This window comes from Rhamphochromis longiceps, linkage group LG3 (assembly GCF_057381845.1).
Source record: "Rhamphochromis longiceps isolate RC_006_pf linkage group LG3, R_longiceps_female_GT1.1, whole genome shotgun sequence".
NCBI lineage: Eukaryota > Metazoa > Chordata > Actinopteri > Cichliformes > Cichlidae > Rhamphochromis > Rhamphochromis longiceps.
Genome location: NC_140559.1, coordinates 51,802,260 through 51,818,971, shown reverse-complemented (window position 1 = coordinate 51,818,971; position 16,712 = coordinate 51,802,260). Strand labels below are relative to the sequence as shown.

The 16,712-nt window shown below is 39.5% G+C and overlaps 2 protein-coding genes across 2 annotated transcripts in view; both read right to left on the bottom strand.

Annotated features, from left to right (window-relative positions):
* LOC146675179 (nuclear factor 1 B-type-like) overlaps positions 1-435 on the bottom strand; it is a 59,451-nt gene extending 59,016 nt beyond the window's left edge. The window contains exon 1 of the mRNA XM_085400283.1: positions 113-435. Within this exon, the coding sequence (XP_085256409.1) occupies positions 113-130 (18 nt within the window). The 5' untranslated portion in view covers positions 131-435. The remainder of the gene's footprint in view (positions 1-112) is intronic.
* A 12,087-nt stretch (positions 436-12,522) lies between these two features.
* Positions 12,523-16,541, bottom strand: zdhhc21 (zDHHC palmitoyltransferase 21). Its single transcript, XM_085400280.1, has 9 exons — positions 16,379-16,541; positions 16,077-16,142; positions 15,266-15,442; positions 15,044-15,142; positions 14,799-14,910; positions 14,488-14,626; positions 14,041-14,157; positions 13,484-13,527; positions 12,523-13,179 (listed from the first exon to the last, which is right to left on the bottom strand). The coding sequence occupies exons 3-9, from the start codon at positions 15,417-15,419 to the stop codon at positions 13,047-13,049; spliced, it is 798 nt and encodes a 265-aa protein (XP_085256406.1). The 5' UTR covers positions 15,420-15,442; positions 16,077-16,142; positions 16,379-16,541; the 3' UTR covers positions 12,523-13,046.
* Positions 16,542-16,712: the final 171 nt, after the last annotated feature.

Genomic DNA, 16,712 nt, shown 5'->3' with positions numbered 1-16,712 from the left:
TCCCCCCCCCCCCCCACCAGCCGCGAGGACGGGACAGTATATTTTTTTAAAGAAAGGTACACAAGGATTGCTACACAACATTTGAAAGTAGTAATGATCCACGTTCACGTACCATTGCACTGTACTGCATGGATTAATGGGGAATCCTGGAGCCTGGTTGAAACACACAAGCCGGTAGCTTCACATTTCTCACGCTCAACTTTGTGCTTTGAAGGGGTTTCTCTCTTGTAGTGCTCGCAAGAAAAAAGTCAACACCGGAAGACAATTCTTGGCAGATATCGGTGAGAAGAAGTTAGGAGCACCTCGCGTTTTTTTCTCTTTTTTTTTCTTGTCTTCCTTCCTCTTAAAGTCTTACTTTTTTGGATCGTTTTTTAGGGTTGTCCAGTGAACTTGAACGTGATCCAGAAGAGGCTGAGTTTTCGGCACTGGGTTGGTCTCCGCCTTCACTTTCACTGCCTGGCTGGCTGCCGCCCCTCCGGCTCTCAGCACTAACCGTCAAACCGCACGTAGGCTAAACAGCGCCATTTCCGATACGACCTTTCAAAATAAAACAATTTAAGCTTAAAACTATAAATTGAACAGAAATTGACATAAAATATTTACCCAAAGTAGCATTGTAATAATATGTAAAATACCTTGAGACCTATTCGTAATTTCTTCTATGTTTGCGCATTTTAGGGAGCCGCTATTGCTCTTCACGAAATCAAGAATTTATCAAAAATATGTCTTCCTGAAAAAAAGTACTTCAAATAGGTGGCAGCATATTTTTTTAAAGTATTGTCCTACTGTGAATTATATCACAGGTTTTCTTAATATTTTTGTATGAAATATCAAATTCAGATCAACTCCGGCTCGTATGCTGGCGTGATACATCTTATTTTGAAATTGAAACATTACAATTTCCGGTACGAGCAACCCGTTTGTCTGCAGCTTGTCAGAGCGCAGTTTTGTAATAGCCTTTACATTCTTGCTTCCCATTGGCCAGCAGCCGTGGCCCCGGGACTCTGTACCCTGGGCCCCTCACTTCCGCTCCTCTGACGTGCATGTTTGGGGTTGACAGAGCGGCTGCTGCTGGACGGCAGGGCTGAATAGCGATAGTTACTGAGTGATGATGAAAGCACTGCATCGCAGCAGTTATTGCCCTAAATGCAGTCTCCTGTGGTAATGAAAATTAGATTCATATTTTCAATATTTGCAGTTAGAGGAGGTGGCAGTAGTGCTATTATCAGTGTAAAATGACAGTAAACTATAGTTGGAAAACGTTTTCACATATTAAGATGTGCCCACGAGGGCTGGCCGAATAGTGGAGGGGGAACACATGGAGGAAGCAATAGTCATTACAAGGTGTGTGGGTTATTAGTGCTCATCGGACAAAGGGAGACAGATCAGGCTTGTTTCGAGTGACCTTGAAAAACGAACAACCTCTAGAAAATAAAGCTCTTCCTACAAGATCAAATCGTGTTCATGAGACATGTAGTTAATATTCATTAAGAAAATATATGAACACATTTTAATTATTAATATTATCCAATTGTTCCCACAGAGAAACACTAACAGCACATGTTGTTCGGTGTGTTTAAAAGACTGCACATCTTCCCTATATCGAAAGACTAAACTCGTGAATAATCATTCAGTGGATGCCCATTACTGTACACAGAGCATCCAATCCACAACAATAGCAGAAAATGTGATCGTAAATTGAATGGAAAGTCTCACAATAGATTTTTAGTGCCTCTGTCATCACTGCTGTGGCGACATTAACACACTGCTTATAACATCCAAAAATGTCACCGCAGTCACGTGTATCCAGCGCTTGTTTGTATTGTTAAGACTAAGAGGACTCAGCTGTAGTAAAAGTGACTGATCGATAACCATTTGAAAGATAAATCAGGTCTGATAATGTTAGTGTGTCAGTTCGCATTGTGCTATTTTCTCCTTGGAGGTTGAATAGATTTAGTCCCTCTGACTATTAGCCTTTGGATTTAAAAGCCCTCCTTCAGATCATTATTGAACGGAAATTTTAAATAAAAGTAAATAAATAATTTGTGACACGTTCAGTTCACATTTCTTAGAATGTTTTAGTCTTTGTTCATTTTACTTCTTATTTGCTGTTAATGTTACCATAAAAGGCCGAATCATTATCTCATAATGACTCCATTCTCTCTCTGCCTCCATTAATCCAGCCCTGTATCGTGCGATCCACCGGCGCACATGGCAGGAGCCCTCACAGATTCAGCACTCTCAACATGGAGCTACCGCCCCCATGTGGCCGCAAGCAAAACTGCAAGGTGGGGGAATAAATTCTGTGGTCGTTATAGTGTGGTACAACCAACACCAAGCGGGTTGTCACAAGCATGCACAGGACCCACAAGTATTTTCTTTGACTTACTAAAAGTCTGAATTTCTCATCGAAAATACAAATTTACTGTAGCTCTGCTCTGACTTGTCACAGTAGAAAAAGTGGTTTTAAACTCTAGCAGGTTCCACAGTTAAGGAAACAAGAACACAAAACACAATTTTTGAAATGTACATAATCTGATTTGAGTTATTTTAATTAAGCTGCAGTGTGAATAAAGGGCTATAATCAGGGGAATGTATGGTTGTACTTAATTACTTTACTTTATATGGAATTTTATCCCTTTTCCCTCTTATTCCACATACTGAGACGATGCACCACATTTTTACTGGCTTTAGCTTACAAAGCTCAACATGTAAGTCTCTCAAGACTTGTGGCTAAAAAAAGAAATTTAACAAAAAAGGAGAAAGATGGCACATTTTAAAGCTAAGATAAGATGACCTTTATTAGACCCAGAGTTGTGAAATTCACGTCATATTACTCAACACTAAATCACTGACATAAAGCAGCAGAGACACGACGTTTCAAACCAGGAACAGATCCTATGTGGTATACTGTACATGACAGACAGAAAGTTTTTGCATTGTAACTCTTTATATGACCTTTTTTTTACCCCTTCTAAAAACATTTGGTGTCAGTAAGAGGTTGTTTGGGTGAAAAGATCGTTCAAAGTAGGAACATAATTGATAAAAGTTTGAAAAATATATCCCTAAATATAATATAGGGCGCTGCTACTGCTATTGCTGCTTCTGTGTATTTAATTGTGCATTTCTCCTGCAAAAAAAAAACAAACAAACAAAAAAAACCCAAAAAGCAAGAAAAACAATACAGATTTTGTGCTTAAATGGGTTGGATCTGCAACTTCCTACCAATTGCACAATTTCCTACTTTCATAACATCGTTTTTTATTGCAAGAGAGCAGCTCAGTGTATCTCAGCTAAAGCCTTCGCTATTCTAGCCTTCAGCATTCACATTTAATGAACTGCTGTTCCTGGCAGTGATGCACTTGACATCGTCTTCTGTCCCCTGTTTGCTTGGAACTGTGCTCATAATGAATCCCGAATTCTTAAAAGCACGTATTCTTTTTTTTTTTATATCCTTCATAACGGCGTGAGGTAAATGTAATTCTGTGCAGTGTCCAATTAAAATTACTCACAAACCACGAGTGAAAACAGGAGAAAATAAAGTAAAAACCGAGGAAAGAATGGGGGGGGGTTGTATACACTGATACACACAAGTTAAACCCTGGAGATGGGGCACAATAAAAGCTCGCCTGTGCCCGGACAAGTAAATAAATATTCAGAAAGAAATGTCAGCCTGTGTTGCCTCTTCAGCATGGGAAAGGCGCGGGCTGGACAAGGGCTCTTTGTGCAACACTAAATTAACACTGCTGAGGGTGCACGGAGAGGTGCACTTGAGGAGCGCTCTTATGCTAAAAGGCAGGTTGAATACTTCCTTTAGTTAGCTATCCCAGTGAAAATACAAAAAACATTGTTCCAGTCCATCCTCACCTTAAAATCCTCTATTGTGTGCAGCTAAACTGAAGCATAACTCAATTTACAATGATCTGAGTTAAAGCTACAGGCCTGAAGGAAACGAACGTCAGTGCCAAGGATGCTCTTAAAAAATGGATCAAAATGAAGGCTGTGAAAGGAACTTGACAAGACAGTTTGCTCTGCAGCCAAAATCTTTTATCGGGAAAGTTTTCCTCACTATATCGCTCTCTTCCACAAATCCTGACTTGGAAGCAGACACGGAAAAGACGCAGACTGGAACATGGACGGGAGAGCACAGGGCAAAGAGCAAAGAGAGCACTTACCATCCACCACGTCCTGGCTGATATATCATAGCAAAGCTGCCACTTAATGGATCTCTCAGTCAGTTTCTCAGCCATCACAGGGCTCTCAGCTCCAATCAAACTCAGCTCGGCGGTGGGTGAGACACCTAATCAAAGGGGCATCAGTAGAGGCATGCTGAGCCACGTGTAGGACAGTCCTTGATGATGTTGCATTATGGGAAGACAGAAAAAAAAATCAGCAACAGCTTGACCAGTGACTTGAACCTGACTGTGGTAATTACAAGAGCCATGACCCAGTAACCCTCACCATCCCCCCCTCCCACACTAACCCCCCCTTACGCCCTCCCCTCTGCCTCTCTTACATTTGTTCCACCAAGTGCTCGAGATGAATTGCAGCAACATGGAAAAGAAATTTGCCGCTCAATTTACTGCCATGTAAAATGATCATCTGCCAAAATAAAAATCTGGACAGAGTCAAACCTTTTCATTTTGGAAGAATATAAAAGGTAAGAAGCAACTTGATTGTGACCCAGCGCTGACATTTTGGCCTCCCCCATCACTCAACCTCATTTTCATCCAAGGACAAACCTGCCAGTGCTGGGAATCACTCATCAATACAACCGAGGCGGTCTGATGTCACTGTGTGGGTATCTGAAAATACTGAGGTCCTCTATATTCTGCTGTGAGGATTTTAAGGTAAAGGATTATCAGATGTCACTGTTCCTATTGAAAGTTGCCTCATTTTATAACAAAAGCAGCAAAAAAAGCCATAAATATCAAGTAGTCATCATGAGACCTGTTGCTTTAGAGCTTCTTTCAGAGTCTTTGGGCTTTAATGGAACCCACTGTATTTTGATCCATATATTAAGATGTTAGGCGTGTCCATGTAAATGTTATCTGAATGCCAGCTGAAAAGACCTTTTCTCCTCCTGCCACATTCCAATCCTCCTCACTGAGGCCACTCCGTGGCAGCTGGATTTCCCAGCAACAGGGCAGTGGGTGGACTTAGCAACAGTAACTTAGCATTAGCTACAACAAATAAATGAGGTGACCTAAACAACAAGGAGACAGTGAGTAGAGGAAGGCAAATGTCCACTCAGAGCAGAGTTTAAGACAAAGGAACGTAAGGTGTCAGTGAAATCTGTGGTTTACATGTGAAAGGAACAGAAAGAAATCTGACCCATTCAGAAAAAAACAACTGTCCAAATGTGGTGCCGGGACCGTTTTCGTCCTGCTAAGGTTCTGAACTTCTGATATTTGCAAATAGCGATGAACATATAATGATGGTAGACTGACTGGATGTGAAAAAAGCTGAGACATCTCAGGCCGATCAAGTTGTAGCTCTTTAAATGAGAAAACAGAAGTTGGAAGATGATTTCTGTTATAGGTTATTGTGCAATGATTTTACTGATGTGCCCCAGCTGAGATGAGGCCTGTGAACTGAAACGTGGTTCGCATCTTTAGCTCGGCAACACACTTAACATTGTATATCGACACTGCGTGACTTTTTCCTCATTTGCAGAAAAGTACGCAACACCTATGTTTGGAGGCCCCAGCTGTTAAATACTGTGGAGTTTCTGTGTTCAGTTTGCATGTTTTCAATCTGAGATTGTCTTTTTAGGAGACTGAACTCAGTATATGTTCCTTCATTTGCTCTGTGCAAGTAAAAAAAGACAAAAATAAAAAATAAAAAATCAAACAAGACACCGGACACTTTATTGGGTATGCCTCTTCAGCTCTTGCTGGTTAATGCAAATATCTCACCAGTCAGTCACATGGCAGCGATTTAATGTATTTAGGCATGTTTGTATTTCAGAAACTGTTGATCTGCTGGGATTTTTCCCACACAACCATTTCTATGGTTGAGAGAAAAGAGAAAATATCCAGTGAGCACCAGTTCTAGGGTGAATATAAATGCCTCTTTCATGACAGAGATCAGAAAAGAATAGCCAGACCGCTTCAAGCTGGTAGAAGGGCAATCAAAGTAAATGAGTTAAAGCAGCAGAAGGCCACAATGAGAAGGACGGCTAAAACGGGAAAAAACAAAACTGGGCAAGTAGTGTCCAATTTTGGCCAAAAAAGTTCCCTGGTCTGCTGGTCAGAATTTGGCATAAACATGAAAGCATGTATCCATCCTGCCTTATATCAATAGCTCAGCCGGTGGTGGTGCTGTAACGATGTGGCAGATATTTTCTTTGTAGCTCATAGTACCAATTAAGGATTGCTGAAACACCACCACAGCCTACCTATTGCTGCTGACCATGTCCATCTCTTTATGACCGCCATGTACTCATCTTCTGATGGCTGTTTCCAGCACGTCACAAAACCCATATCATCTTAAACTGATTTCTTTAAGGTGGCCTTAAAGTCACCAGATCTCAATCTCACAGAGTACCTTTTGGGAGACTTGCATCGTGATGTCCAGCCAACAACTCTACAGCAACTTTGTGATGCTATCATGCCAATATCGACCAAAAATCTCTCAGGAATGTTTCCTGTTGAATCTATGCCACGAAGAATTAAGGCATCTCTTAAATGAGACTAGCAAAGCGTAACTAATAAAGTGGCAGTGGGTGTATATTCTATAGAGACATGAGGTATTGTTATGGGCGTAATTATGGGTTTTTCTACAGTTGGGTCATAGGAAAAGTAGGATTTACATATATTTGAACAGAGCACAAGCATTGACACAGTTGGATGGATTTAAAGAATTTTCTTTCAGTAACTTGATATCCTGGCAGATAGAAAAAAACCAATAACATTCCAGAGCTATTACTCAGTTGATGCAAAGCGTGCGCTTCGCTCTTTCGGAGAAAGCACTGAGCTCTCACGAGAGCGGCGTGCACCTTATTGATTTTGAGGTCAAAATCGATACATTTCATCGTCTTGAGTGGATTAACTTCAACTTTTAATTGGATTTCTACTTTCTACAATGAAAGCTTATTTGAAAATCAATACGCCAATCAATACCTCCATGTTCAGAAAGTTCAGCTGTGGTGCTGGAAATGGAGGAACGTAGCAGACACCTGCTACTGGAGAGGCGCGCACATGAGTCAGTGAGGTCTAACAAATCTAATTAGCATGCATTTGCTACTGATCTGCACAAATAACTTCTTTCTTCATCAGACAGCAATTAGACAGGAAGTAAGAATTGTCATTTTAGGTCTCAAAAAGATGTTAAGTTTGCTTTGTGTCCACTTTTGTAGATAAAAAGACCCAAGAGACCCCAACAGGTAAGGAAGCATGTTGGAACCAGCAATCGAAGCAAAGTATATCTAATGATGGGGGTGATTCTGCTCATTATGCCATTTCAGATACGAGGCCCATATGGATAGAATTATGAAAATGATCGTGTGCCTCATAATTAGCGTTCCAGTAATAAATTTCGGTGTTCCTTAGCGTTGACTTAATCCGAGTTTAGCCTGGGCAACATAGCAGCAGAACACGCCAAGCCACTAACTCTAATCCTAGACAGGTAAACAGCCTTATATGATAACTGTTCCAAGCACAGTTTATTTTTATGAAGCATGTGGCTAATTATTTCTTTTGTTCAGCCAGATGTCATAGACCATGAGACTAGCAGGTGGTCCCATATCTAATTAGTCCAGCTGACCAACTAGTAGCAGAGATTAGGAGCACATTTGACCCTGGCTGCTGCAGACTGGTCCGCTTAAATTAACATCCCAAAGCCCAAACTCACCAATTAAATTTAAGGCTTACTGAAACCAATGCGGCATTCTTGCGATAGTGCCGTTTATATGAAATGTAAAATACCTCTTGGCTTGACTTTTTAGTTTCTGTTGCAGTTTTCACATCATTAAAACACACAGGATGCTTCTTTTATTTTGAAATCTATTCCAAAATACCATAAAAAGTTTATATGAAGATCCAAGCACACTCAGGAAGCTGGACATATCTGAAAATCCTGGTGGGTGCTTTCTTAGAATTGGGATGATTATAATAGGTGAGCAAAATAAAGCGTATTGAGAAAATATTGCAAACAAGTATGCATGCTCAATTTCTTTAAAACCCAAATGTCATTAAGAATAAAAAAAAAAGACACATGCACACACAGAGTCTCGATCTCATCTTTTAAATCCATCCACGATGACTAGTTGTTGGAGCTGTAGACAGCTGAAGGTCAAAACCATGATGGCTATGTGTGTGTGTGTGTGTGTGTGTGTGTGTGTGTGTGTGTGTGTGTGTGTGTGTGTGTGTGTGTGTGTGTGTGTGTGGTTCAGAGTATGCTAAAAGCATGTAACCATTTTGGACGGCACACACAGATTATGTTCACGGATCGTGCACACATTAGGCACGCTTCACTGAGACTTAAGAACTTTTCAGAACAATGACCGTTTGGCTGGAAACAATCGCTCGTATGGTAATTGTACACAGAGACGCAAACAGCAATTAAAGCAGCCAGGCAGCCTGACTTTAGTGTCGCAGTTGTAGGACACTCACTGAAAAACTGTGAAATAATGTCAAAAAAACATTTATGCTCCTGTTTAAAGTGGATGTCAGTGTGCGCACGGCAGGGACCGTGCTGCTCTACTGTTCATTCAGACACCGAGATCCATTAAATTCAAGTAAAACTACATGCTCAGCAACTTAGTGGGATTAGTTTTGTGATGTTTTGTTGCTGGTCTACAAGTTTTAATATTATACAGACTGAGGTCTAAAGCAGATTTTTTTTATTTTATCCAAAACTCACAATAAACTCAATACATACAATATAATAACGGTTGCATATTCACTGGATTCACCATCTCATCATATTTCAGATGTCTATGAGTTATTCTTAACTCATATTCTTAACACATTTTGTTTTGTTTTTGGGTCAAAGAGAAAAAAAAAAGGGAAAAAACAGAAGGAATATCCACTAATCACCTCATGATTCTACAAATATAAACCTCAAAGCTGGCTTCGGGGTTCAAAAATCAGCTTAACAAAAACGATCAGAGTTTAACTTTATTCGCATCAGCTCCATCTCGATCAGTGGCAACGTCAGAGTGCTGCTAACCCATTAATGCTGTTGACATTAGCCGCTTAGCAGTTATATATAATAATACTCAAAGGACATTTTCATAGTAAAAGTTACAAATAGAATCCTGAGAAAATGTATTTTATTTGTAATGGAGCATTTGTACAGTATGGTGTAGTGTAATCAATCTGACTGTTTATTCTAACACTTTCTATGTGTAGTTATTGCTCTTTCACTTGCACTGGGAAGTTATTGCAATGAATGCTGAATCACATCCATGATGTGAATCTCCTATTTGACCACATCTCACAGGTGCTCCATTGGATTGAGATATGGTGGCAGGGGATGCCATCTCACTATGGTACTGGTAGTACTAACCAATATCCAGGTTGACTGTGGTGCTAAATCTTCAATTCCCATTTGGTATAAATGGGCCTAAAGTAAAGCAAGCAAATATCCCCTTCACCATTACACCAACAACAAGAGCCTGAATGGTTGATGGATCCATGCTGTCAGGCTGTTTATGTCAAATTTGCATTATAAATTGAGACTCGTCAGACCGAGCAACATTTTCCAATCTTCTGTTGTCCAATTGTGTTGTGGATTGTGGGCTCAGTTCCTGCACTAGCCCATCTGCTAAAAGGTTCAGAGATGGTCTTCTGCATACCATGGTTGGAACAAGCGGTTATTTCAGTTACTCCTGCCTTCCTATCAGCTTGAAGTAATCTGGCCTCTTTGATCTCTGGTAAACAAAAAAATAAAAACCTCCTTTCCATCTCTTACAAGCAACGTTTTCCTTTGATAAATGCCATTTAGCCATCATGTGCTACACTAACTTCTCAACTAACTTTAATTCTAAAAAAAAAAAAGAGGCTTCAGATGAAGCAAAGATGTAGGTGAAAAAGCACAAAAAAACAAATTACACAAATTTGTTCAGAATCAAATTTATTTGAATATGAATACCTATATACCTTTTATAATCACAATAGTACTTTTGTAACATAATAAATTGGCAACTTGTCATAGGCTTCCTAAACATAAAGAAACATATTTATGGAGTAACAAATTAACTTACAAAACATAACAGTTCCACTGTTTGAGGTCAGAATTAAACAAAATAAGGCCTGTAAACTCATTTCAAAAAACTGAAAATGAACAAGATGCATGGATTTAGAGATCTGGGGGTGCCAGATGGCAGCTGAGAGGGGAAAAAAGTAAACATATTAGAAATATTTAAACCTACAGCTTGCTGCAGGTTACGACTCAAAATAATTCATTTCAGCTATTCCAGTATAATCAACATGAGCTGTAGAGGCCAACATATTGTTAATCGATTACTTAACTAACTATTAGCTGACAATAAACACACACCAGTGTGTGCTGCAGAGGTTTACTGAAATAAGGACAGATGTTCAAGTCGTGTAATTACTGGTTCAGGAGTGATGACTGAAACCCATCCACTAGTTCATAAATTTCACACTACATGTCGGAATTTCACTAAAAGATGGCTTTACTGATACACAATGCTTATTGCTTCAAAAATGATAACGAAAAACAAAAAAGTGCCAATCATGCAAATGTATCTCCTCATTAAACCGACCCCAAAATAATAATAAAAACACACACAGACACCCAGGAACCTGAATATGCATTATAAAAAAAATCACAGAGTCATCAATAATACACATTCATGCAAATGCAAACAACCTGAACACATAAATATGAAAAAAGACTTCCTTTCATAAGTACCACGATTGCAATAAAACGAGACTGTGTGCGAATGTGAAATTCAGTGCATAATATTGAACCGCTACCTTCAGAAATTTGGTGAAACATGCACTTACTGTATGCTTGATGACTATTGCAACATTTCCCCAGGTCTTTGGCTTGTAGACAGCCATACAACGATGATTATGGACTGTGACAGTAAATAACAATGAAATAAAGTAGACAGGCACTTACAACTACTTGGATATTGTACTATTTCCCAACACGTGACAAGCTTTGTTTACATACAGGTTTAGCTAAGAGATTGCCAAGTATTGAAGACAACCACGCAATGCTAGTACTATCATTACCTTAAGTATCTCATTAATGAAGTCAATAAAATCTCTAAACAGTTCCACGCACTTACAGTAAAACCACCATAAATAAGTTGCCAATGTCTTGTCAAGGGTTAACTAGCTGTAAGTCACCACAAGTAGGCTAATCTGCCAGTTTTGCTGACAGCATTAACAAAGTTTGCGTGTTCAGATCCATTTAAGACCTACAGCAGCAGCAGCAAAAATATGGTAAATATCAATTAGAAATTATATTGTCAACAGTCTAAATTTAAAAAAAAAATTGGTCAAGTTGTTTTTGCTAACAGATTGTACTGTACATACATTTTAGCTAAACAGACTGACTTAAAGGAAAAGGCAAACATTTGGGGGAAAATCATGGTGTAAACAAAACTGATATCACTTCTACATCCTTCAGGTACTATGAGGCTATAAGCAAGCCATGTAACTTAGTTAAACTAGCCAGTAGCTACCTAGTTTAGCTTAGCATTACGCTAAACTAGCCAGTAGCTACCTGGTTTAGCTTAGCGTTAAGCAAAACTAGCCAGTAGCTGTGATCTTGAAGCTACCTAGCTTTAAGACCATAAACTAAAATTAGCTTGTTAGCTTGGTGTTATCCAAGAAAATCTCACCAACTGCTAGGATTTATCTTACTGACTTAAAATATTTTTTTTAAGTATTTAAAAAAATGTTAGTTGTTTATGTTTACACAGTTTACATCATGCTAAGCTAAGCTAACTAGCTGCCAGCTATAGTTTCACATTTGCAAACATAAGTGGGGCATGAGGTTAAACTAGGCATTTAAGAAAGGCAGCTTGATTTAAGTTATCTTTGAAGGCAGAACATGACACCTAAATGCCTTCTAAAACAAAGTAATACAATGTTGTAATCAAGTCATTACATTAATTGGCCAAGGAATGTTATATTCTTGATTATGCAGCAATCTGACCACAACATACAACATTGATTGTATAAGCTCGTTTCTAATGTGGATTTTTGCCATAGGAAAGTGGGAATTAACTGCTCTCCATAACACAGGTTCATACCAGGCTGCCTATTTGTTATAAAAAGGACTACAAATTGTCATTCAAATTATCAACTTTGTTCTGCTTCATTCTTCGTAAATTAATGGTTCACAGAGTACTTCTTCATAGAACAATCCCAAATTTAAAAAAAACAACAACAAACCCCAAATGATTTACAAATCCTCAAATTATAAACAGCAAAAGAACATCGCTGATAATAGACAGATCCCTTTACAAAAAATTATAAATAAACAAACACAATACAAAAAAATAAAAAAAGCTTCCAAACTAGAAGTAGCTGGAAAACATCAAACAAACACACAAATTAAGAGGACCGCTAAAAGAAACAAGGCACAAACTTCTTACAAAAAAACGCCAGTCTAATAGACACACTAAAATAACCGTTGTTCCGTCTGTAGATGATTAAAGGTCAGTAGTCAAGGCTCTTTATTAAAGTAACCTGAGAGGGGGGGTTCCTTTGCCAGCTGCTTTCAGATGAAAACCTCCATCCTTCTTTTGCAATTAGCCAGAAAAAGTGGTTTCCAAATGCTTAAAGTAGCAGTCACAGTGAGTTAAAAACACAACATTTCCCATTACTCCCAAAGGTGTTTCTTGACCCTGTTTTCTGCCAGTCTGGGCCTTGTAGAGAAAGGCAAAGGGAAAACAACAAAAAAAACTTGGCATATCCACTGAAAAACCAAGACTGCTGTCCAGCTCTCGTAGCACAAAAGAGGATGGTGAAGGCGAGCAGATGGATTCTTAGGTGTGTATACAGTGTTTCATCAGGGCAGCTCCTACCATCTGTGCAGGTGGGAGCGCTACCGGCCTACACGTGTGAGCGGAACTGGTGGCTGGCGTTAAGTGGCTGTCTGCTTCGGAGTGGGATGAGCCAAAGGAGTTTCCAGCGAGTGCCACAAACTTCAGCTAGCGCCCACTGCCAGGATCTCTTTGCGCCATATCTGATAAGAAAAAACAGGTAATTGTTCAAGTAAAAATCCTTTTTGTACCAAACTGTCTGCCAAAAAGTGAACGAGGATCATAGATTGCATATAAAAGAAGGAGAGTGACACTGCAAAAAATAAAAAATGAAAAATCCCCCACTGATCTGTCACTCCCGTTTTGAAACCACAAGTTCCCTTCTGCTTCGCCTTTGGTATGCTATGTAAATGGCTGGTCTCTACACATACGATAGATTTATCTCCCAAAAGATCGGCCTATTCCTCTGACGCAGCTATTCCTGCTATAAGAAGAAACGGAACTTACGTTTCATTTGAAAAGTGAGCCATTTTCTCGATGGTGGTCATATCCTGTAAGACAAGAAAAATGCAACATGAGTGACTCATTTTAAAACATTTCAGATAACATCTTTTCACAGACCTGCCAAACTATTTAATAAATGAAATGTTTATTCATGTCAGCAGAGGTATGGCAGATGAACATGTTGCTGTTGTGGTTTATAGTAATATGAACGCACTCATGTGCACACTTTCTCCCCTGATTCTTTCCTATCGATCGCTGCATTACTGGCATTGATCGTTTTATTTCTGTACACCATGTCATGTTGTTTTGTCTGAAGCTGCTACATCATTTTTCTTCTTTTTTGTCTTCAACTTGCTTTCAAGAGGACATGCAAGCTGAATAACGCTGTGAATGACGCATTTACTGATCCTACAAACTGATATTCAACACTTAGCTTGGAAATATTAGCCGCATTTAATTAGTTAAAGACATAATCGCATCAAGACGATGGCAGCAGGAAATGGGTGGAGAACTTAAACTGTCAGCTGAAACGAGAAAATAAGTCTTTACTCAGTACTCACTGAGAGGATGCCAGTCATCTGTGTGTAAAACAAAGAAGACATGCCTCCAAACATGACCACGCCCATTAGCGCAGAGATTCGCAGCAGAGCCAGTTCGTGACGTGTAGTGAACTTTTCCTGAGTGAAAGAGAACAGTGCCCTTTGTTGTGAAAACCTCTTATCATCTTAAAGTTCCATTTGCTGATTTTCCCACTGTCAAATATGAATGTTTATAGTTTTCCATTAGTGTAGCTAAATCTCATAATAAACATGGCCAAAGTTTCAAATAATGAGGTCAGAGTATGAACATCAATCGCTGTAGAAGAAAAGTCATTTTTTATACTCTTGGCTCTCTGTGATGTAGGTGTGGGCAGATATCCCTATGTTTAAAGTTACTCAGCAGAGAATAAAATTATGAAGCTGGAAATGAGTAGAGGCCAACTTTTAAAAACAATCCCATGGACCTACCTGGTCTAGTCCTGTCAGAGGCTGGAAGTAATAGTACTGACAGAAGTCCAGCACCAGCGTGAATAAGCTGAGGACCTGAGCATAGAAACACAGCTGCAGGAAGAGCCAGTGGTTGTCCTCTCCCACACAGTTATTAATCCTGCAAAGGAAATAAAGTGCATTTAGCAAGTGATCACATATTTCTTTATCACAGCAGTGGACACACATGGCATGCTATGATATGTTCAGTCATTAAATAAGCTTTCAAATCTCAGTAATTGAATAAACAAGAATGGATGGGAGCATGAGAGTAGGTGTTCGTGTATGATTACCAGGGACAGTGATGGTCCATCCTGCGCACACAGTGGCCACAGCGACTGCAGTGGTGCGACCGTTTAGGTCTCATTAAGTTGCACTTATTGCACAACTCCCAGTGCTCTCTCTCTGAAACACAAAGACAACAAACACTATGTAACAATCATCGATCCGAAGAGAGTTGATACTGCTAGTCGGTACCGGAGTAACAGACAAACTGGACATATACAAACAAGCGGTAAGCAGTGAGAAAAGCATTTACCAGCATGAGGTATGTGTGGGTCCGCAGGAAGACGGCCTGGATCTGCTGTGGAAGCTCTGAACAGTGCTGCTAGGCAGAGTCCTGATGCTATGTAGTAACCTAAAGAAATACAGTGTGTTTTAATTCCACTGATGAGGTGTGATCGGGCACATTCATTTCCAATTTCCATAGAAACTCATTTTCAGTTTTTCACGTGTCAACACAAAAGGTAAGGAAACTCACAAACAACAATGGCCCAAGGAATGTGTCCCTCATTGTAGTGTGGAAACAGAACCAGTTTGGGAACAAAAAAGGTGTTGTAGAGCCAGATCCCAAATACCACACTGATGCACAGCCAGCCCATAGGGTCCACCACGAAGTGCAATCGAAGCTTCATGGCTGCTGGGAATTCTGGGAAACCTACAGTGTACCAAACGCGAACACACACACAAACTTAAGACACTGACAAACATGTTTTGCAGTTCTTTAGTTTGCAGATACTTGAAATGATATGTTTCAGGCAAAATACCCATCAGTGAGACCTGCATTTTGCCCTGCACATTATAATAGATCTATAACTTAACTACAGAAGGATTAAGGATACCTTTATAAGATTTGTACGTACAAGGACATATCAGATACTGTGTGGAAATGGTCGTGGAATGTGTCTTAAACAAAGGCCTAACCTCTGTGTAATACAAAGCAGATGCTTATCAACCAGGCACTTGATACCCTGAGCAATCTACCCCCCAAACCTTACACTGAATCTTATTATCAGCATTATCTAGTACAGTAACACTGCTAGAACACAGTACGAACAGCCCTCGTAACCACGTAACCACTACCAGAGCCTCGTTATTTGTAAAGCCTCGTCTGCTCCATCATTCATACTGCTGACAACATTCACAATCGTGATGGGCTGGGCTCTAAAACCCTGACTGTGTTAGCTAACATCTACGGGCCAACGCTGCTCTTTACTTCAGTCGCGTAAAAATGAACCAACGCGTTTATTGTCAAATATACATCTCGTGAGCTAAAATGAAAAGACACTTACTTTTTTGTCAGCGAACGAATCAGTGAGACTACTTCCTCATCGCCTCTGTGGGACCTGTTTTGCTACCTGCAATGAAAAAAAAATCACATTTCCGATCTAAAAAAATAAAACCGGAACAAGCATTATTTGCATTTTTGTCCTGGGAAGCATCGAAATTGTTAATAAAGTTATTCTATTTCATATTACATAAAACGAAATAATGGAAAACTAAAAACAAACCAAGATACCGAAAATGTTAAATTACTCATTAAGGCAATGATTTGATTAAAGAAAATCACAAGTCATTTGCTAGCGAGACTTACGCGTTTATTAAGCTGTTCTAAGTCTACATAAAAGCTTGGTATTAGCATTAAACTCTCGTTTGACGCGATAGATAAAGCGAACATGATTTTTTTTTAAACAGCGGCACTTTTTACGTTTGAGCTGTTATTTTTACGTCAACATTCCTAGTTTCCTGCTCGGTCCGCGTAGTCGGCAGCTTGATATTGCTGATGTAGCAGGATGGTGGCGGCCTCGCTCTGCTGCCGCCCTCTGGTCAACTGTGGTCAATACATTTTGATAAAATATAATCGAAAATACAAACCTAAAATACAGTTGGAAAAACACTACTCTAATGTTAATGTTATAAACGTAAGA

Excerpts from the sequence above, each read along its gene's own strand:
- zdhhc21 (XM_085400280.1), bottom strand. The coding sequence starts at position 15,419 with ATGAAGCTTCGATTGCACTTCGTGGTGGACCCTATGGGCTGGCTGTGC. Across the intron at positions 15,143-15,265 it reads TCCTTGGGCCATTGTTGTTT|GTTACTACATAGCATCAGGA; the intron begins GTGAGTTTCCTT and ends GTATTTCTTTAG. Across the intron at positions 14,911-15,043 it reads CCCACACATACCTCATGCTG|AGAGAGAGCACTGGGAGTTG; the intron begins GTAAATGCTTTT and ends TTTGTGTTTCAG.